General features: G+C 43.3%; 2 protein-coding genes across 2 annotated transcripts; one reads left to right on the top strand and one right to left on the bottom strand.

The window, feature by feature from the left end:
• Positions 1-3,308: 3,308 nt before the first annotated feature.
• On the bottom strand, positions 3,309-12,509 carry LOC311115669 (adrenodoxin-like). Its single transcript, XM_084190826.1, has 4 exons — positions 12,016-12,509; positions 5,877-6,001; positions 5,590-5,719; positions 3,309-5,041 (listed from the first exon to the last, which is right to left on the bottom strand). The coding sequence occupies exons 1-4, from the start codon at positions 12,192-12,194 to the stop codon at positions 4,933-4,935; spliced, it is 543 nt and encodes a 180-aa protein (XP_084046952.1). The 5' UTR covers positions 12,195-12,509; the 3' UTR covers positions 3,309-4,932.
• A 1,091-nt stretch (positions 12,510-13,600) lies between these two features.
• LOC311115668 (uncharacterized protein) lies at positions 13,601-22,762 on the top strand. Its single transcript, XM_084190825.1, has 13 exons — positions 13,601-13,625; positions 13,823-13,867; positions 14,370-14,651; positions 15,069-15,203; positions 15,288-15,476; positions 15,798-15,932; positions 16,037-16,225; positions 16,334-16,468; positions 20,503-20,655; positions 21,384-21,502; positions 21,585-21,719; positions 21,832-21,943; positions 22,312-22,762. The coding sequence occupies exons 2-13, from the start codon at positions 13,831-13,833 to the stop codon at positions 22,383-22,385; spliced, it is 1,695 nt and encodes a 564-aa protein (XP_084046951.1). The 5' UTR covers positions 13,601-13,625; positions 13,823-13,830; the 3' UTR covers positions 22,386-22,762.
• The last annotated feature ends 14 nt before the right edge of the window (positions 22,763-22,776 follow it).

A 22,776-nucleotide genomic window follows, 5' to 3' on the forward strand; every position in this document is an offset into this window, starting at 1 on the left:
AGTTTGTATTAAACTCAATTACACCCAAACCACACTGAACTCACACATGTCAATGGGCAAAGTTTAGCCAATCACCCACTGTCACCTCAACCAGCAGGGCTGAGGCACCCTGGGGACTCAAGAATGCCAGTTTGATGCCAAGCCGTTCTGAATGACTGATGTAAGAACTTACCTAATTTAATTCTGCCATGTTGCCAACCAATTAGCCTTGCCCAGTAACTTCGAACACAGATTCAGGTAATATCTACAAAATGTAGATCAGGGATGGGCAACATTGATGAGGCTGGGGGCCACAAAAAATTTGAACTCGTCATGGGGGCCACAGTCGCTCAGGGTCTGCATACCCACACATGCAGACGGCCCTAGCCTTTTGGGGGCTGTAAGCAAAATGTTGTTCGGGGCCCCCCACCCACCTTGTGAGACATTTTAGTGTCCCCCCTCGTGACAGCGGAGACGAATGTCCTGCAATTCTATACATTTTGCCATGGGACGTAGAGAAAATGTTTCAGTTTTAAAGCGAGTTTCCCTCATCAATCTACACGCAATACCCCATAATTACAAAGCAAAACCAGGTTTTTAGATTTTTTTGCTAATAAAAAAAAAAAAAAAAAAAAACGTATTTACATAAGTAATAAGACCCTTTGCTATGAGACTCGAAATTGAGCTCAGGTTCATCCTGTTTCCATTGATCATCCTTGAGATGTTTCTACAACTTGATTGGAGTCCACCTGTGGTAAATTCAATTGATTGGACATGATTTGGAAAAGCAAACACCTGTCTGTATAAGGTCACACAGTTGACAATACATGTCAGAGCAACAACCAAGCCAAGAGGTCGAAGGAATTGTCCGTAGAGCTCCGAGACACAGATCTGGGGAAGGGTACCAAAACATTTCTGCAGCATTGAAGGTCCCCAAGAACACAGTGGCCTCCATCATTCTTAAATGGAAAAAGTTTGGAACCACCAAGACTCTTAGAGCTGGCCGCCCAGCCAAACTGAGTAATCGGGGTAGAAAGGCCTTGGTCAGGGAGGTGACCAAGAACCCGATGGTAACTCTGAAAGAGCTCCAGAGTTCCTCTGTGGAGATGGGAGAACCTTCCAGAAGGACAACCATCTCTGCAGCACGCCACCAAACAGGCCTTTATAGTAGAGTGGCCAGACGGAAGCCACTCCTCAGTAAAAGGCACATGACAGCCCGCTTGGAGTTTGCCAAAAGGCACCTAAAGGACGCTCAGACCATGAGAAACAAGATTCGCTGATCTGATGATACCAAGCTTGAACCCTATGGTGAAGCATGGTGGTGGCAGCATCATGCTGTGGGGATGTTTTTCAGCGACAGGGACTGGGAGACTAGTCAGGATCGAGGCAAAGATTAACGGAGCAAAGTACAGAGAGATCCTTGATGAAATCCTGCTCTGAGCTCAGGACCTCAGACTGGGGCGAAGGTTCACCTTCCAACAGGACAACGACCCTAAGCACACAGCCAAGACAACGCAGGAGTGGCTTCGGGACAAGTCTGAATGTCCTTGAGTGGCCCAGCCAGAGCCCGGACTTGAACCCGATCAAACATCTCTGGAGAGACCTGAAAATAGCTGTGCAGCGACGCTCCCCATCCAACTCGACAGAGCTTGAGAGGATATGCAGAGAAGAATGGGAGAAACTCCCCAAATACATTTACATTTGAGTCATTTAGCAGACACTCTTGTCCAGAGCGACTTACAGGAGCAATTAGGGTTAAGTGCCTTGCTCAAGGGCACATCGACAGATTTTCCACCGAGTCGGCTCGGGGATTAGAACCAGCGACCTTTCGGTTACTGGCACAACGCTCTTAACCACTAAGCTACCTGCCGCTACAGGTGTGCCAAGCTTGTAGCATCATACCCAAGAAGACTCGAGACTGTAATTGCGGCCAAAGGTGTTTCAACAAAGTACAGAGTGAAGGGTCTGAATACTTATGTAAATGTCATATTTCTGTTTTTTTTATTTTATACATTTGCTAACATTTCTAAAAACCTGTTTAGGGGGTATTGTGTGTAGATTGATGAGGGGAAAAAACAATTTAATCAATTTTAGAATAAGGCTGTAATGTAACAAAATGTGGAAAAAGTCAAGGGGCCTGAATACTTTCCGAATGTTGTCTTTGGAAATGGATCCACGTGTCTACGAAAGGGGGGCCACGGGCCACCAGTTGCCCATCCCTGATGAGGATTGTATGTGGTTCCTGTTTAGCTTAGCAGGCATACCAAATCAACAGATACTGGTATGGTCTGGTTCTACTGTTTGAAAACTGACTCTTCCCAAAGTAAAGTAACAATACTTAACAAAAATATAAATGCAACATGTAAAGTGTTTCATGAGCTGAAATAAAAGATCCCAGACATTTTCCATACGCACAAAAAGATTATTTCTCAAAAATGTTGTGCACAAATTTGTTTATACCCCTGTCAGTGAGCATTTCTCATTTGCCAAGATAATCCATCCACCTGACAGGTGTGGCATATCAATAATCTGATTAAACAGCATGATCATTACACAGGTGAACCTTGTGCTGGGGACAATAAAAGGCCACTCTAAAAAGTGTTTTTGTCACACAACACAATTTCACAGATGTTTCACAGAGGGACCGTGCAATTGGCATGCAGACTGCAGGAATGTCCACCAAAGCTGTTGCCAGAGAATGTAATGTTCATTTCTCTACCATAAACTGCCTTCAACGTTGTTTTAGAGAATTTGGCCTCGCAACTGCAGACCACGTGTATGGCGTTGTGAGGGCGAGCGGTTTGCTGACGTCAACGTTGTGAACAGAGCGCCCCATGGTGGCGGTGGGGTTATGGTATGGGCAGGCATAAGCTACGGACAACAAACACGATTGCATTTTATCGAAGGCAATTTGAATGCACAGAAATACCATGATGAGATCCCAAAGCCCATTTCTTTTCAAGTATCTGTGACCAACATATTCATATCTGTATTCCCAGTCATGTGAAATCCATAGATTAGGGCGTCATTTATTTATTTCAATTGACGGATTTCATCATATGAACTGTAGCTCAGTAAAATCTTTGTAATTGTTGCGTTTATATTTTTGTTCAGTATACATTCCCAAGATGAGTGAAGAGTATGAAAGACTGAAGTAATATCCCTTCCTGCTGTGTGTAACTTTCTCATTAAAAAACATGTTGGATAACCCATTTTCCATGATTGTGCAATACATAATGTTAGTATAATAATTCAACAGTATATTCCCTTAAGGGTCATTTCTCTTCAGAGCCAACAACAGGACATGGGACAGACAGAGAAGAGTCAGATTCATTAGAAATAGTCTATTTTAATACAGCATTTCTCTGACTATACACAGATGAGTGCTATTTACAATCGTGGAAAATGAAATTAATATTTAGTTACATGAGTGGTAGGTCAACACTAAAGACAGTAAGGGTACACGACTTCATAAAACAAAGGCTAGGGTGGCCATAGAAACTACAAGGTAAGGCATCCTAACCAGTCTTGCCTCTGGACAAATTAATGGGTCATTCTGAAGTCTGGATGGGTGACTTTACAATCCTGTTTCAGCTGGTATTTACTCAGAAACTACATGGTGACAAGCAGCACTTTTTGGTACTTATTTTAAAGAATTAAATACAATTGGTAACGCGTATTGGTAATAGCATAAAAAACAACTATTTGACTGTGTTATTTCTAAGTACTCACCAGGGAGGTAGTGGACTATGAAAGTGATCATAACCCCTTACATTCACTGGAAAACATCTACACTGAACAACATTTTTAATGCAACATGTAAAGTGTTGGTCCCATGTTTCATGAGCTGAAATAAAAGATCCCAGAAATGTTCCATATGCACAAAAAGCTTATTTCTCTCAAATGTTGTGCACACATTTGTTTACATCCCTGTTAGTGAGCATTTATCCTTTGCCAAGATAATCCATCCACCTGACAGGTGTGGCATATCAAGAAGCTGATTAAACAGCATGATCTTTACACAGGTGCATCTTGTGCTGGGGACAATAAAAGGCCACTAAAATGTGCAGTTGTCACACAACACAATGCCACAGATGTTTCAAGTTTTGAGGGAGCGTGCAATTGGCATGCTGACTGCAGGAATGTCCACCAGAGCTGTTGCCAGAGAATTGAATGTTCATTTCTCTACAATAAGCCACCTCCAACATTATTTTAGAGAATTTGGCAGTACGTCCAACCGGCCTAACAACCGCAGACCATGTGTATGGCATTGTGTGGTCCAGCGGTTTGCTGATGTCAATGTTGTGAACAGAGTGCCCCATGGTGGCGGTGGGGTTATGGTATGAGTAGGCATAAGCTACGGACAACAAACCCAATTGCATTTTATCGATGGCAATTTGAATGCACAGAAATACTGTGACGAGATCCTGAGGCCCATTTTCTATAAGGTATCTTTGACCAACAGATGCATATCTGTATTCCCAGTCATGTGAAATCCATAGATTTGGGCCTAATTAATTTATTTCAATTGACTTATTTCCTCATATCAACTGTAACTCAGTAAAATCTTTGAAATTGTTGCATGTTGCATTTATATTTATTGTTCAGTATATGGGAGAGGGGGTGATTAGAGACTTCCATCTAAACTTTCTTCTATTCTCCAGAACCTGCTTTACACAGAAACATTTGCTTAGTTAGGAATTATTTGCCAACTTTCCCATTGTTCCCTGTATAAAGTGAATGTAAAACTGTGATGATGGGGACTCAATAAAATGTTATAATTATAATTTCTATAAATACAGCGTCTTCCATTCCAATATTCATAACAGCATACCACTTAGAATTTAGCAATATTTGGTCATGCTAGTGTTGAAATAAAGCATTGATTTGGGACATGTGGTACCAACATGGGGCAAATTTCAGTATATCTATTCCTCTGGTCTGGGGTTGCCATTATGAGGATCCGTCTCCACTCTGTCGGATGTCTGCCACACTCTCAGGCACCCTCGCCGTCATGCCGTCCAGGGACCTGGTCAGGCAGATCTGGCAACCCAGGCGGGACCTGTCAGAAAAAAAAAAAAAAAAAAAAGAGGATTATGACAAACATATTTAATAAAAGCTTCACAATACTATGACCTAACCTAAATGGATCCACTTGAAATCAAGAGGAAGTGGATAATTGAAGTTGGAGAGTGAGGAGGTAATCTTATTCAAGACCTGTGTTTAGGGGGTAACGTTTTGGGTCAACATAAGTGAAGTGAGCCAGTGTCACAAGGGGTTCAGTCAACACTCCGCTAATATGATTAGTGAGATCATGACTGTCACCCTTCTCACCTTGCTCTGCCTAAACCTGCAACAGTAATACAGAACTCAAATCCCCTTCCGATTGGTTGGAAAGCAGGCTAGCGACAGTAGAAGGCATGTGCACGGTTGTTTATCCCTCTGTTCTTGTTCCTCACAATGATTATCTCCTCATCTCATAAATCAAGGCTGAACAGCATAACACTCTGGTTACACTGGTGGCAATGTGTGTGTGTGTGTGTGTGTGTGTGTGTGTAATTTCACTTGTGTGTCCAATCAATGGGCCACCAATTTGTGTGTGTCTCTCACGTGTCCGTGAGTCCGTATGCCAGGTCCAGCATGTCCATCTCCTCGTCAGTCACTGGGCCCAGCTTGTTATACACGTCTTCCTCAAAGATCAGGTGACAGGTAGAACAGGCCAGCGTCCCCTCACATGCGCCTGACAGACAGACAGACAAACAGAGAGACAGACAGACACAGAGAGACAGACACAGAGAAAGAGCGAGATCAAAAAATACCACTGAGTGTGTGAGAGAGCAGGCGAAACCTACAATAAACAACCATTTGAATTCGACATTAAATGTAACCCAACTCACCGAACCCATCAAAATCAAGGTCCTGGTCAATAATGACATCTAGGAGAGAGTCTCCAGGAGAGCCTTTGACAGAGATCTTCTCTCCATCTCGGTTGATGAAGTGGACCGTCACCTTATTGTCAGCTCTGCACAGGAACAGACACAAGAGGGCAATTACAGACAGAAGCTGTGGTTATGCTGGGATTGGAAATATATTAGATTAACATAACACTTTCCAGATTCTCAAGGACTTTGCTTTGTATGCAGGAAATGGGTAACTCCCATAGACTTGGTAACCGCCTCTCAGGACTTCTGTTGCGAATGTACAGCTAGGCCATTTTTTAAGGCGTACCTCCGAGCGGTCAAGTCTGGTTTCTGCACACAGATCCTATGGCTTGACCTTTGACAGCTATACCTAGATGTGTTGCACAATATTTCCACACAGTCGTTCCGTACTCCACAGTGAGTAACTAGTCCCACAAGCAATCCAGGAATGTTGTGGTCCAACAACTGTTTAGAGATCCTGAACAGAGCCCTGGTTTGATGGCACTTATCTGCCAGACTGATCAGTCAGTTGTACCTAGCTGTACAATGGTGACAGTTTGCAAATTAATTTATTTGCACATGATTTTCAAATGATGACATTTACATAAGGTTACTCAACACCTTCCGGAGACATTTGAAACCCCACCTCTTTAAGGAATAACTGGGATAGGATCAAGTAATCCTTCAAGTAATCCTTCTACAGACACACACAGAGACAGACACAGAGACAGACACACAGACAGAGACAGACACACACACACAGAGACAGACACACACACACAGAGACAGACACACACACACAGAGACAGACACACACACACAGAGAGACAGACACACACACACACACAGAGACAGACACACACACACAGAGACAGACAAACACACACACACACACACACAGAGACAGACACACACACAGAGACAGACACACACACAGAGACAGACACACACACAGAGACAGACACACACACAGAGACAGACACACACACAGAGACAGACACACACACAGAGAGACAGACACACACAGAGAGACAGACACACACAGAGAGACAGACACACACAGAGAGACAGACACACACACAGAGACAGACACACACACAGAGACAGACACACACACAGACACACACACAGACACACACACAGACACACACACAGACACACACAGAGACAGACACAGAGACAGACACACACACACAGAGACAGACACACACACACAGAGACAGACACACACACACACAGAGACAGACACACACACACACACAGAGACAGACACACACACACACAGAGACAGACACACACACACAGAGACAGACACACACACACAGAGACACACACACACACAGAGACAGACACACACACAGAGAGACAGACACACACACACAGAGACAGACACACACACACACAGAGACAGACACACACACAGAGACAGACACACACACACACACACAGAGACAGACACACACACACAGAGACAGACACACACACACACAGAGACAGACACAGAGACAGACACACACACACAGAGACAGTAGGGGTGGGCGATATGAACAAAAATTCATATCACGATATTTTCCACTGTCCAGACGATAACGATATAATATAACGATATACTGTAAAAAATGTTTTTACATTTTATGAGCCTTCAAAGTTAATAAATTACTAAATATTGCTTTTAACCTTATAGAAACAGAAAGGGGGCATTGCACATTTGTAAAAGTAGTAGTAGTAGTATTTGTTTTACTTCTGTGGTAAACCTGTGCAAACATGAAACATAAAGGTATGAGTTAAATAAATATGCAATAACATTTAATAAAAAAATATTTAGTACTCAGGATGTAAACTTTTTCCTGCCAAATATAAGTGCAGTCTTTTTACAGCATAACACCGGTCATTATGAATTCAACTTGTAAACCTTTTCAAATTAACTTCAAGCATTAACCAGACAGTCTGTATGTTTCTCAGTTCAGCATGTAACAAGTCACTGCCTCCCTCTTCACAAGTTCTGTGCCAGGAACACCAGCCTATTGACACTTTCTGGCTTCAAAGTTGCCCTGTGGCATGTGATCACATTGCCCCCATTGCTAAATGCTCTCTCAGAAGGCAAACTTGTGGCAGAGATGCATAAGTATTTCTTTGTCAGACAACTCAATTGTGGGAAGTTGGATGCGTGAACTCGCCACCACTCCAAAGGATCAGCCTCACTATCTGCTGCCATCATCAGAGTGTAGCTGTCCAGCTCTTGCTCGATGACCTGTCTCTGGGTTCTTAAGGCAGGTGCACTACTAGTTTTCTTAAAGAAGCTCCCAAGGCTCTTCTCGGACTTCTTTGCTGATTGTGGCACAGTGGCAGCTTCTTTCTCTCTCTCACTCTGGTCCTCTTCAAAAGAGAAGTCTCCCACGGCTGTGTTCCCTACCAGGAGGGCGTCTGTCTCGGAGGCAGCTCTCACCTTCACCTCCACCAGCTTCTCAGTGGTCATGTAGGTGGTCTTGAACCTTGGGTCCAGAAAGGTAGCCATGGTGAGCAGCTCATCTGTTTCAGGGTCGGTGTATTTGTCATTCAGGTAATTGAGGACCCTCATCTTAATCTCTGCGGTCAGTTTGGCTTCGCCCTCATTTGAATTCAGAACCTCCATGTTGAACAAACGGCTTCAGATAGGACACACTCACATATGTCTCTCCTGACAGGGCATCTGTGAAATCCTGGAGGGGCTTAAGTGCTGCCGTGATAGATTCAAAGACCTCAATGTCTTCCCAGGAGGGTGCAAGGTGCTGTGTTTTTTTGTCTGCTGCCAGGACTTGTGTGATGGTCTTTTCCTGCTCCAGGACTTTCCATCATCTGCAGTCGAGATCCCCACCTTGTTGGGGATTCCGTGATGAGCTTGTGGAGGGGCAGGCTCAGTTTATCCTGTGCACTTGTCAGGGCCTTCTGCTTCTTCCAACTATAGGAAAATGTGCTGACCACTTTCTTGCACACTCCTGTGGCCCGGGAAACCCGAGGTTCATTTTGGACACTCCTCTCTGCAAAATAAAAAGGTGAAAAATAACTACATATGAATCACAATTATTCAATAGAAATAACATAGCATCTGCTGTAATTACAACAATTTACAGCATGGACACTGGACATGATTACAAATGAAATCCATCTATAGATTTACAACTGTTGTGATTAAGAGAGCTATGTTGCTTTAGAAAACGGGATCATTTATTGAGTAGGCTATTTATTATTGAAAGAGAGAGGTTAGATGAATATATTGAAACCATTGGCTAATGTATCAATTATAAATAAAAGCAATGTAATCCATGTAATGTTTGGATATTGCACACATTTACAAATTACAGATATTCTAGATTTGCATAGCTGTATATATCCGGCTTAACGTATAAGTAGGACCAGGCAGTGTAGTCAGCTCTAACTTTAAACAGAGGAGATAAGGAATACAATAGTTACTCTGCATTTTATGTTGTTGTTTTTAAGTGACGTTATTTTTCTGTGTTTTGGACGTTGAAACTTACCAATAGCAATGTGTAGCCTGTGTCTGAAACACCCTAGTCTTGTCCATTTGTTCAGCTCCAATGCTTTGTCGATGCTTTGTCGGTAGTCATACATACTTGACGCGACTCTTTCAACCCCCAGGATGAAAGTGCCTCCCTCAGCCCAGCTGCAATTATTTCTCCGGTGTGGTCGTCTGGGAAATAAGACGCCTGAAGGCATTTGCTTTGCAGCTTCCAGTTGTCGTCAATGTAATGAATCGTAAGGATAATGTATGGCTCTGTGGTCCCGCTTGACGTCGGCAGTGGTAGAGAAGAATGCAGCGTTACGGATTTCGTTGGCAAATCTGTCCCGACATTCTGTGTAGAGTTCTGGCAGACATGTTTTGCTGAAGTATTTACGGCTCCGGATCTTGTATCTAGAGTTCGAATCAACTTTCTGAAACCGTCTTTCTCCACAGTTTGAATTAGTTCCATGTCTTTCGCTATGTGATACGTAATTGCACTCGTTATCTCATTCCACTTATTGCTCTTCTTGTCAGTTCCAAACGACAGAGGATGCCCCCTTTTTTCGAACCAATTCTTCGTCGTCCTGCAAATCAACCTCAATAGCGTTATTTTCCTCACTCTTCAGTCATCCTCAATGCTTGATTTTCTGACACCTTCTTCTTCTTCAGTGGGGTTTATCGGCAGTTGGCATCCAACGTTATGGTGCATTACCGCCACCTACCGTACTGGAGTGTGGGCCAGCGACATGGATACACTAAATCTTACCTGCCAACCCCGTTTCTCTTAAAAAAGATAACAAAATATTTGAGACTATATCTAATGACGTTCTACTCAATATACTCTTTAAACTAATTTCCTGTATCCCCTTCTCCCTCATACTAAATCTCATCCTCTCTCTTTCCCTCTGATACTGCCCACACTGTAGCAATACATGCTCCACAGTCTCTGTTTCCTGACAATAATCACACTTTCCTGATGGATGCTTTCCTATCACGTTTAATGTCTTATTCAACTGGCTGTGTCCCACCCTTAATCTTGTAAAAATAGCCTCCTCTCTTCTGTCCCTTCCTGCCATCTCCCCTCCCCGACTTTCCTCTGTACTTGAAATAAATGCCTTCCCTTATTATTTCCATTCCACTGCTCCTGCCATCTCTGCACCATCACTGTATATTTCAGTCTTTTTGCCTCTGCCTTGCTCATTGAAACTTCAACATCAACATCCCCACTACTAAGTGCTTGTTTAGCCTGTTCATCTACTGCCTCGTTCCCCTCCACCCCCACATGAGCTGGAACCCATGTAAATCTTATCTGAATACCCATCTGTTTAATCCTGCAATTGGTTTGTAGCACCTCATAAAGCAGGTCTTGTCTGCTACGTGAGCTAAATGACTGGAGACTCATTAACACTGCACATGAATCAGAGCAAATAACATTTTCTGACACCTTTGCTAACGAAAGGAGTTTACTTCACTAAATGTTAGTTTACTCTGCAGTTGCGCATGCTTGTTTGTTGACTTTGATTGGCAGGCAGATCGCGTGTAACGTCCATGCTTCTAGTTTTTTCTTTGCTAAAAAAGGCTATGTTTCTAGTAAAATAAACAATTTGAACTAGCCCACTAGGCTGTATCACTCGACATACATTTTGAACGAAACAAAAACGCCTTATTTCATACATTAATTTATCATGATATGCACGATATGGCAAAATCCATATCATGGCACAACGTCATACCGGTATTCACATTCATACTGGTATACCGCCCACCCCTAAGAGACAGACACACACACAGAGACAGACACACACACAGAGACAGACACACACACAGAGACAGACACACACACAGAGACAGACACACACACAGAGACAGACACACACACACAGAGACAGACACACACACACACACAGAGACAGACACACACACACACACAGAGACAGACACACACACACACAGAGACAGACACACACACACACAGAGACAGACACACACACACAGAGACAGACACACACACACACACACACAGAGACAGACACACACACACAGAGACAGACACACACACAGAGACAGACACACACACTGAGACAGAGACACACACAGAGACAGACACACACACACAGAGACAGACACACACACACAGAGACAGACACACACACACACACACACACACACACACAGAGACAGACACACACACAGAGACAGACACACACACACACAGAGACAGACACACACACACACAGAGACAGACACACACACACACAGAGACAGACACACACACACACAGAGAGACAGACACACACACACACACAGAGACAGACAGTTTGCAAGTTATGATTAAACACAGTTCTAAGAAATGATAGCTACCTAACGTTAGTTGGTTGGGTCAAATAAATTGAGTACCAACACTGCCAGAATGATTACGCAACAAGCCTTTCTGCTGAAGTTATCATCAAATAAGCCAATAACTGAAGGCTATCTAGCTAACGTTAGCTAGCGAAGGTAGCCAATATGGCTAACTATCTAACTAGCTAGCAAGAAGTCGCCTAACTAATCGTGGATCCCTTTATAGCTAGCATGCTAAGTAAGTTTGGGGACATGATAGAGGACACCATTCCTTACCTGAGAGGTTGTGTGTTGGTGCTTAAATCCCTTACACGAATGCAGGCCCTTTTCTGACCGGCCAATGATAAGTTCCCCGACGTTGTGTTTGTTGCTGAAATTAGTGTTTCTGCTCGACGTAGAGAACTTTCTCGTAACGAAACATGAAATAGTCTTCTTGCCGATGTCACCAGAGCCATTGCTTGGAGATGACGTTCAAAATATAGCTTAAACGACGGAGAAGAGTCCGATACAGTACTGACAAGCTAACGTTAGCTAAAATGGCTATATCTAGGCTTTTGCATAACCACAAGACACGGCTGCTCGGTCGGTGTCACGTTTATTACATAACACCTTAGCTACTGCTATATGGAGGCCATACAGCATACTGCTTCACGATCAAACCTGAAATCCCCGATTTATCTCTAATTTGTTTCAATAAAATAAGCTTAACTTCTGGGCTATTTCAAAGGCAAAGCGGAAGGTTTTACATTTTTATTTAAGGGTCTCAGAATAACTTCCTGGAACACTGCACTCTCACATGATCTTACGTGACCAATCACAAGAGTTTTCTTGGGGTCACGTTCGGGGCAGTGAATAGTTTTCATGTATCCAAATGTATTATATCATGTATTCCATTATGTATCCAAATGCCAGTGCATGATTATTTTTTTTAAAGTTTAAAAGTTGTCTACTGTGGTCTTGAAAAGTACTCTTATCCTCAAAATCTGCATATGAGCTGAAAGGGAAATTATTACTCAAAACTCATTATGGGAAAACTTAACTACCACAAGTCTCCTTTTCCATTGATACATAAGATCCTATATGGTGTATCATATCAGATATGTGTTATAATCATTTTAGTGGTTTACACAGGGCAAATTTGAAATGGAATAAAGTGATTTGATCAAATGTTACTGATATAAAAAAACAGAATCAATCAATACTGTTCTTGTTAGTGTGGAGTGGGTAACAGGTGCGCTATCTTGCTTTATTAGCTGGGTGCTCTGCCATATGTGACAATGACTTCCAATAAAATCCCAAGTTCAAGAACATTGGGATACGGCGGCACTCCAAAATCTTTATAAAAAGGTGAAATGAGGTGACGTCTTTTTGTCATTTTTATTATTTTTTGAATGGGAGTGCCACTGTTTCCCAACTTCTTGAACTGTTTGTGTTAATATCAGAGAGTATACGCCCCTTATAATCTTTATTGCTACAGATGAATACTTATTGACCAGTGAGTCTCAATCCTTCCTCAGATGACTTTCTGAGTCTCCATAGTGTTCAGACCTCCACCTGTTCAGACCATCACCATACAGGTAAGTGAAATACAACTACGCACACTCAATACACACAAACAAAGATACACAGACACACACATAAGGACACACAGACTGAGCGTCTGCTAAATGGCATTTATACAGTATATATATTATTTCTAAAAGGAAGACGTATTTGACACAGTCTTTGACCCAGACACACATATACACAGTCAACGTAGGCTAGCTACTCAAGTACTTAGAACTCAATGTTAAATGGACACATTTTAAAACATTATCTAAGTGAGGGGAGAGGCTAAGGCACTGGTAAGCTCGACAGGAACTGAGCAGAGGTGCTTGGACTAAAAGGTAAGAGAAACAATGAGATTTTTAAATTGAGAACAGCCACAGAGCACTAGGACAGCTGCATTCACCCTACAACAAACAGGTGAGATTACCTGCCTGTGTTAGGTAGATACGGTATATACATTTAGACAGGTGTGTGTACACCATCAGTGTACCTATTCTCTCTCATCCATTTTTTCTCTTCTTTGCTACTTGTCTAGTTCACAGGATGTTGACGTTTACGTTGCTGCTCCTGGCTTTATCAAGTAAGAATCTGAAAGTTTTGAATCTTTCTTTTCTTTTGACAGACGAGATTCCTGACATTTTGAATAACTGAAATATTACAGTTTATTACTGCTTGTGCAAAATTACTACATTTCATCATATCAATGTACTGTAACTTTGGACTTATTCTTGACATTGATTTAGCTCTTTTGGACTTTGTTACAATAAATTCTTATCATGTTAGACAATTTGTCTGGCACAGTGGTTAATAATTGTACAAATAGGGCAGCGGTTCCTTCTCTATGTATGTTCTTATCTGATCAAAATAAGCTCATGCTTTGGATACCAAGGTCAAAGTTCAAGGACAGTGTGTTTGTGTGCTGGCATGCATGCATATAGGGTATGTGTGTGCCCGTGTGCATGTGTGTGCGTGCACGAGTATGTGCCTTTTTGCAAGTGTGTGTATGTATGAATCTGACCATGCCTTCCCCCACTTTTGCTCCAGATGATAATATTTACTGATTGTATGTTGTGTCCCCCCAGGTCTCCATGCTGCCCCACTGAGGGATGATGTAGTGGCACCCCCTAGAGGTAGGCTTCAGGATCACAAGGTCCTGGTTTTGCCCCGGAGTGTCCCAGTGAGGGATCATGTAGTGGCACCCCCTAGAGGTAGGCTTCAGGATCGCAAGGTCCTGGTTCTGCCCCGGAGTGTCCCAGTGGAGGAGCGCAGACAGGGAACAGAGCCCTCCAGACGCTTCATCATGGACCTGAACACCGGCCTCGTCAAGGAACACATCAGCGAGATGGACAGGAGAGTGGGACACAGTAAGCACAGCTTTTCTGGCAGTCCTACAGACATTCGCTATGGAAGCTAATGCTTGCTGAAAACAGTGTAACGGATATTGGTGAAAACAGTGTAACAGATATTGCTGAAAACAGTGTAACAGATATTGCTGAAAACAGTGTAACAGATTTTGCTGAAAACAGTGTAACAGATATTGCTGAAAACAGTGTAACGGATTTAGCTGAAAACAGTGTAACAGATATTGCTGAAAACAGTGTAACAGATATTGCTGAAAACAGTGTAACTAATATTGCTGAAAACAGTGTAACAGATATTGCTGAAAACAGTGTAACTGATATTGCTGAAAACAGTGTAACAGAAATAGCTGAGAACAGTGTAACTGATATTGCTGAAAACAGTGTAACAGATATTGTGTCTGTATATTTCTCTCTCTCCAGTGTACGTTCCTCCCTCTGTGGATGAGTTCAGACAGGGAACCGAGAACTCCCAGAAAACTCTGGTGGACATCAGGAGCGGACGCATAATCAAACCTGTTGGAGAGATGGCGAGAAGCATGAAACTGACACCTCAGGGTGAGAGAGTGTGTGTTTATGTGTAAGAGAGAGAGAATATACTAAAACGTTCTTGAGCACTTAACCCATTTATTTCCTATCCAGAGCCTATGAAGGTCCCAGTCCCAGTCCAGAGGAGAGTGGGAGGATGGGTGAGGGCTGATGTTCTGCCCCAGAGTGTCCCAGTGGAGGAGCGCAGACAGGGAACAGAGCCCTCCAGACGCTTCATCATGGACCTGAACACCGGCCTCGTCAAGGAACACATCAGCGAGATGGACAGGAGAGTGGGACACAGTAAGCACAGCTTTTCTGGCAGTCCTACAGACATTCGCTATGGAAGCCAATGCTTGCTGAAAACAGTGTAACTAATATTGCTGAAAACAGTGTAACAGATATTGGTGAAAACAGTGTAACAGATATTGCTGAAAACAGTGTAACAGATATTGCTGAAAACAGTGTAACTAATATTGCTGAAAACAGTGTAACAGATATTGCTGAAAACAGTGTAACTGATATTGCTGAAAACAGTGTAACAGAAATAGCTGAGAACAGTGTAACTGATATTGCTGAAAACAGTGTAACAGATATTGTGTCTGTATATTTCTCTCTCTCCAGTGTACGTTCCTCCCTCTGTGGATGAGTTCAGACAGGGAACCGAGAACTCCCAGAAAACTCTGGTGGACATCAGGAGCGGACGCATAATCAAACCTGTTGGAGAGATGGCGAGAAGCATGAAACTGACACCTCAGGGTGAGAGAGTGTGTGTTTATGTGTGTGTGTGTGTGTTTATGTGTAAGAGAGAGAGAATATACTAAAACGTTCTTGAGCACTTAACCCATTTATTTCCTATCCAGAGCCTATGGAGGTCCCAGTCCCAGTCCAGAGGAGAGTGGGAGGATGGGTGAGGGCTGATGTTCTGCCCCGGAGCGTTCCAGTGGAGGAGCGCAGACAGGGAACAGAGCCCTCCAGACGCTTCATCATGGACCTGAACACCGGCCTCGTCAAGGAACACATCAGTGAGATGGACAGGAGAGTTGCACCAGGTACAGGGCTTTGAAATGTTACATTATCCTGAAATGTGAATCTCCTAGGAAAATGACGTTTATTTAAAAAAAATTACATTTAGGGTTTGATATATTGTCTCTCTCCAGTGTGCACTCCTCCCTCTGTGGATGAGTACAGACAGGGAACCGAAAACTCCCAGAAAACTCTGGTAGACATCAGGAGCGGACGCATCATCAGGCCTGTTGGACAGATGGAAAGAAGCAATAGACTGATACCTCAGGGTGAGAGAGAGAGATCCCAAAGTACAACAGAAGTTTTTCTTTTTGATATGCAGCACCAGTCAAAAGTTTGGACACACCTACTCATTCAAGGGTTTTTCTTTATGTTTTTACTATTTTCTACATTGTAGAATAATAGTGAATACATCAAAACGATGAAATAACACATATGGAATCATGTAGTAACCAAAAAAGTGTTAAACAAATCAAAATATATTTTATGTGTGAGGTTCTTCAAATAGCCACCCTTTGCCTTGATGACAGCTTTGCACACTCTTGGCATTCTCTCAACCAGCTTCACCTGGAATGCTTTTCCAACAGTCTTGAAAGAGTTCCCACATATGCTGAGCACTTGTTGGCTGCTTTTCCTTCACTCTTCACCTTCACTGCCATCCGACTCATCCCATCAGACTCATCACAAACCATCTCAATTGGGTTGAGGTCGGGGGATTGTGGAGGCCAGGTCATCTGATGCAGCACTCCATCACTCTGCTTCTTGGGAAAATAGCCCTTACACAGCCTGGAGGTGTGTTGGGTCATTGTCCTGTTGAAAAACAAATGATGGACCCACTAAGCCCAAACCAGATGGGATGGCGTATCGCTGCAGAATGCTGTGGTAGCCATGCTGGTTAAGTGCGCCTTGAATTCTAAATAAATCACAGACAGTGACACCAGCAAAGCACCCCCACACCATAACACCTCCTCCTCCATGCTTTACGGTGGGAACTACACGTGCGGAGATCATCCGTTCACCCACACCGTGTCTCACAAAGACACGGCGGTTGGAACCAAAAATCTCCAATTTGGACTACAGACCAAAGGACAAATGTCCACCGGTCTAATGTCCATTGCTCGTGTTTCTTGGCCCAAGCAGGTCTCTTCTTATTATTCAAATCAAATAAAATTGTATTTGTCACATGCGCCGAATGCAACAGGTGTAAATCTTACAGTGAAATGCTTACTTACAAGCCTTTAACCAACAATGCAGTTTTAAGAAAGAATACCAAAAAAATCACACAAATAAATACAATATAAAATAATATGAAATAAAAGTTACAAATGATTAAAGAACAGCAGTAAAAATAACAATAGCGAGGCTATATACAGGGGGTACCGGTACCGAGTCAATGTGCAGTGGCACCGGTTAGTCGAGGTAATTTAGGTAATATGTACATGTAGGTTATTAAAGTGACTATGCATAGATAATAAACAGAGTGTAGCAGCAGCATAAAAGGGGGGGCAATGCAAATACTCTGGGTAGCCATTTGATTAGATGTTCAGGAGTCTTATGGCTTGGGGGTAGAAGCTGTTTAGAAGCCTCTTGGACCTAGACTTGGCGCTCCGGTACCGCTTGCCGTGCGGTAGCAGAGAGAACAGTCTATGACTAGGGTGGCTGGAGTCTTTGACAATTTTTAGGGCCTTCCTCTGACACCGCCTGGTATAGAGGTCCTGGATGGCAGGAAGCTTGGCCCCAGTGATGTACTGGGCCGTACACACTACCATCTGTAGTGCTTTGCGGTTGGAGGCCGAGCAGTTGCCATACCAGGCAGTGATGCAACCAGTCAGGATGCTCTCGATGGTACAGCTGTAGTACCTTTTGAGGATCTGAGGACCCATGCCAAATCTTTTCAGACTCCTAGGTTTTGTCGTGCCCTCTTCACGACTGTCTTGGTGTGCTTGGACCATGTTAGTTTGTTGGTGATGTGGACACCAAGGAAATTGAGGCTCTCAACCTGCTCCACTACAGCCCCGTCAATGAGAATGGGGGCGTGCTCAGTCCTCTTCTTTGTCTTGATCACGTTGAGGGAGAGGTTGTTGTCCTGGCACCACACGGCCAGGTGTCTGACCTCCTCCCTATAGGCTGTCTTGTCGTTGTCGGTGATCAGGCCTACCACTGTTGTGTCATCTGCAAACTTAATGATGGTGTTGGAGTCGTGCCTGGCCATGCAGTCATGAGTGAACAGGGAGTACAGGAGGGGACTAAGCACGCACTCCTGAGGGGCCCACATGTTGAGGATCAGCGTGGTGGATGTGTTGTTACCTACCCTTACCACCTGGGGGCGGCCCGTCAGGAAGTCCAGGATCCAGTTGCAGAGGGAGGTGTTTAGTCCCAGGGTCCTTAGCTTAGCGATGAGCTTTGAGGGCACTATGGTGTTGAACGCTGCGCTGTAGTCAATGAATAGCATTCTCACATAGGTGTTCCTTTTGTCCAGGTGTGAAAGGGCAGTGTGGAGCGCAATAGAGATTGCATCATCTGTGGATCTGTTGGGTCGGTATGCAAATTGTAGTGGGTCTAGGTTTTCTGGGATAATGGTGTTGATGTGAACCATGACCAGCCTTTCAAAGCACTTCATGGCTACAGACGTGAGTGCTACGGGTCGGTAGTCATTCAGGCAGGTTACCTTAGTGTTCTTGGGCACAAGGACTATGGTGGTCTGCTTGAAACATGTTGTTATTACAGACTCAGACAGGGAGAGGTTGAAAATGTCAGTGAAGACACTTGCCAGTTGGTCAGCGCATGCTCGGAGTACACGTCCTGGTAATCCGTCTGGCCCTGCGGCCTTGTGAATGTTGACCTTCATGAGGTAGTCATCATGAGGTAGTCACCTGGAATGCATTTCAATTAACAGGTGTGCCTTCTTAAAAGTTAATTTGTGGAATTTCTTTCCTTCTTAATGCGTTTGAGCCAATCAGTTGTGTTGTGACAAGGCAGGGGTGTATACAGAAGATAGCCCTATTTGGTAAAAGACCAAGTCCATATTATGTCAAGAACAGCTCAAATAAGCAAAGAGAAACGAAAGTCCATCATTACTTTAAGACATGAAGTTCAGTCAATCCGGAAAATATCAAGAACTTTGAAAGTTTCTTCAAGTGTAGTCGCAAAAACCATCAAGCGCTATGATGAAACTGGCTCTCATGAGGACCGCCACAGGAAAAGAAGACCCAGAGTTACCTCTGCTGCAGAGGATAAGTTCATTAGAGTTAACTGCACCTCAGATTGCAGCCCAAATAAATGCTTCACAGAGTTCAAGTAACAGACACATCTCAACATCAACTGTTCAGATGCGTGGATCAGGCCTTCATGGTTGAATTGCTGCAAAGAAAACACTACTAAAGGACACCAATAAGAAGAAGAGACTTGCTTGGGCCAAGAAACATGAGCAATGGACATTAGACCGGTGGAAATCTGTCCTTTGGTCTGATGAGTCCAAATATGAGATTTTTGGTTCCAACCGCCATGTCTTTGTGAGACGCAGAGCAGGTGAACGGATGATCTCCGCATGTGTGGTTCCCACCATGAAGAATGGAGGAGGAGGTGTGATGGTGTAGGGGTGCTTTGCTGGTGACACTGTCTGTAATTTATTTAAAATTCAAGGCACACTTAACCAGCATGGCTACCACAACATTCAGCAGCGATACGCCATCCCATCTGGTTTGCGCTTAGTGGAACTATCATTTGTTTTTCAACAGGACAATGACCCAAAACACACCTCCAGGCTGTGTAAGGGCTATTTGACCAAGAAGGAGAGTGATGGAGTGCTGCATCAGATGACCTGGCCTCCACAATCACCCAACCTCAACCCAATTGAGATGGTTTGGGATGAGTTCGACCACAGAGTGAAGGAAAATCAGCCAACAAGTGCTCAGCATATGTGGGAACTCCTTCAACTGTTGGAAAAGCATTCCTCATGAAGCTGGTTGAGAGAATGCCAAGAGTGTGCAAAGCTGTCATCAAGGCAAAGGGTGGCTACTTTGAAGAATCTAAAATCTATTTTCATTTGTTTAACACTTTTTTGGTTACTACATGATTCCATATGTGTTATTTCATAGTTTTGATGTCTTCACTATTATTCTACAATGTACAATTTTTAAAAAATAAAGACAAACCCTTGAATGAGTAGGTGTGTCCAAACTTTTGACTGGTAGTGTATATATTATATACCTATATATATATATATATATATATATTCATATCCATTTCTAAAAGCCTGTCCGCTTGAATTGCTTATTCAGTGGCCCTATCTTTCTCCCTGTAGATGTGAGGCTGGTCGAGGCTGAGGTTGAGGTCAGGAGTGTTCCAGTGGAGGAGCGCAGACAGGGATCAGAGCCCCCCAGACGCTTCATCATGGACCTGAACACTGGCCTCGTCAAGAAACACGTCAGTGAAATGGACAGGAGAGTGGCACCAGGTACACGGCTTTGAAATGTTAAATTTTTCGGAAAGGTAATCTCTAAAAAATGAAATAACTATTGGTATTTAGGGTTATATACACTGTGTGTACAAAACATTAAGAACACCTTCCTAATATTGAGTTGGGGCATGGACTCTACAAGGTGTCGAAAGTGTCCCACAGGGATGCTGGCCCATGTTTACTCCAATGCTTCCCACAGTTGTGTCAAATTGGCTTGATTTCCTTTGGGTGGTGGACCATTGTTGATACAGACAGGAAACTGTTGAGCATGAAAAACCCAGCAGCGTTGAAGTTCTTGACACAAACCGGTGCACCTGGCACCTACTACCATATCCTGTTCAAAGGCACTTCAATATTTTGTCTTGCCCATTCACCTTCTGAATGGCACCGATACAGAATCCATGTCTCAATTGTTTCAAGGCTTAAAAATAATTATTTAACCTGTCTCCTCCCCTTCATCTACACTGATTGAAGTGGATTTAACAAGTGACATCAATTAGGGATCATAGCTTTCACCTGGATTCATCTGGTCAGTCTATGTCATGGAAAGGAGTTCATAATGTTTTGTACACTATGTACATTCTCTTTCTCTCTGTCCAGTGTACATTCCTTTCTCTGTGGACGAGTTCAGACAGTGTGTGTACAGTATGTGTGTGTGTATGTACAGTTTGTGTGTGTTATGTTTGCGTACTGACGGAGTATGCTTGCTCTCCTTCTCCCTGTAGATGACAGGCTGGTGAGAGCTAAGGCTGAGACTCACTCAGAGACAGAGTGTGTTGGTGAGGTCATCGATGGCCACTGCTATCAGTTCAACCCCACACTAATGACCTTCAGTGAGGCAGAGGTGAAATATACACCCAGTCAGTCACATTCGCTTTTCTCTCAAACAAACAGCTGTCCTAATATTTGTGTGTGTGTGCGTCCAGTCCTCCTGCAGCGTTCTCTCCCCTCACGGACACCTGGCCTCCGTAACCAACGGCGACCTGCACTCCCGCCTGGTCTCCATGGTGACCAAGGCCACCAAGAGCCCCGTCCTCACCTGGCTAGGTGGAGTCGTGAAGGTCAGTATTCCATCACCCCCTCACTCTTGTCCAATCAGAATGTCTAATAGTAAACAAGCCATTTTCCAAGAGTTTTAATAGTGTGTGTGTGTGTGTGTTGTGACCCCTGCAGGATGAGCAGTCAGAGTGGACCGACGGGTCCGCCTGGGGCTACAGTGACTGGATGCCCGGTCACCCAGACACACAGACAGACAAGCAGGCTTGTCTGGAGATGTTCAGAATTGGTGAGACTCATACCTTTAAACAGTATTTCATATCTATATTGACAACCTTTTAAGTATTAGCAATATAATATTTTCTAAGTGACAGTGATATCAATAACAGGTTATATTGTGAAATGCTACCTTTGAGACTGTTGATAAATAAGGCTATAAATCATAAAAAGTCTGGGAAGGACCCAGATCAACTTGGTTTTAGTTATGTGAGCATGTTATATGATAAGATTGAGTTCTGTTCTTTCACGACCATAAAATTCTGATACCGTTTTAATCAACAGGTCTATTAGACACAATCAAAGTTAGATCCTTAAAATGTGATGATATGGTATACGAGTGGTCCATTTAACAACAATGTCCTTTGTTCCCTCTCCCAGATGAGAGCTGGTGGACAGCAGTGGACTGTGAACTGAAGAGGGCTTCCATCTGCTCCTTCCCCATGGCAGCATAAGAGGCCTGCACTAACTGTAGAATTAGAACAAGTAGAATGGACATTACAATGTATTATGAAAGGGACTGGTCACTCGATGGCAAGTTGCAACATACATAGCAAGCAACAAAACCTGTTGGAGACAAACACAACAGAAAAGTGAAATTAACTATTTCCCCCCCCTGATTGGTAGCGATATCAGGTCTCACTAGTAACCAACACATGGAGTGTTCTATTGAAGTGTTCTATTCTGCCACCATCTTGAGTGACATTAAAAAACACATGGATTTGTATAACTATATCCATTCTACACATTCTGTTTCCATGCGGTAATCATGTGAACCATAAAACATCTGCATCCTGTTTGTATTAAGTTGTATGTCCTCCCTTAAAATAAAAACTGAGTATTTTA

Source organism: Coregonus lavaretus (genome assembly GCF_964263955.1).
Source record: "Coregonus lavaretus genome assembly, contig: HAP1_SCAFFOLD_3065, whole genome shotgun sequence".
NCBI lineage: Eukaryota > Metazoa > Chordata > Actinopteri > Salmoniformes > Salmonidae > Coregonus > Coregonus lavaretus.

Excerpts from the sequence above, each read along its gene's own strand:
- LOC311115669 (XM_084190826.1), bottom strand. The coding sequence starts at position 12,194 with ATGGCTCTGGTGACATCGGCAAGAAGACTATTTCATGTTTCGTTACGA. Across the intron at positions 6,002-12,015 it reads ACCAACACACAACCTCTCAG|AGCTGACAATAAGGTGACGG; the intron begins GTAAGGAATGGT and ends GTTCCTGTGCAG. Across the intron at positions 5,042-5,589 it reads GCATACGGACTCACGGACAC|GTCCCGCCTGGGTTGCCAGA; the intron begins GTGAGAGACACA and ends TTTTTCTGACAG.
- LOC311115668 (XM_084190825.1), top strand. The coding sequence starts at position 13,831 with ATGTTGACGTTTACGTTGCTGCTCCTGGCTTTATCAA. Across the intron at positions 13,868-14,369 it reads GCTGCTCCTGGCTTTATCAA|GTCTCCATGCTGCCCCACTG; the intron begins GTAAGAATCTGA and ends GTGTCCCCCCAG. Across the intron at positions 20,656-21,383 it reads GGACAGGAGAGTGGCACCAG|ATGACAGGCTGGTGAGAGCT; the intron begins GTACACGGCTTT and ends TTCTCCCTGTAG.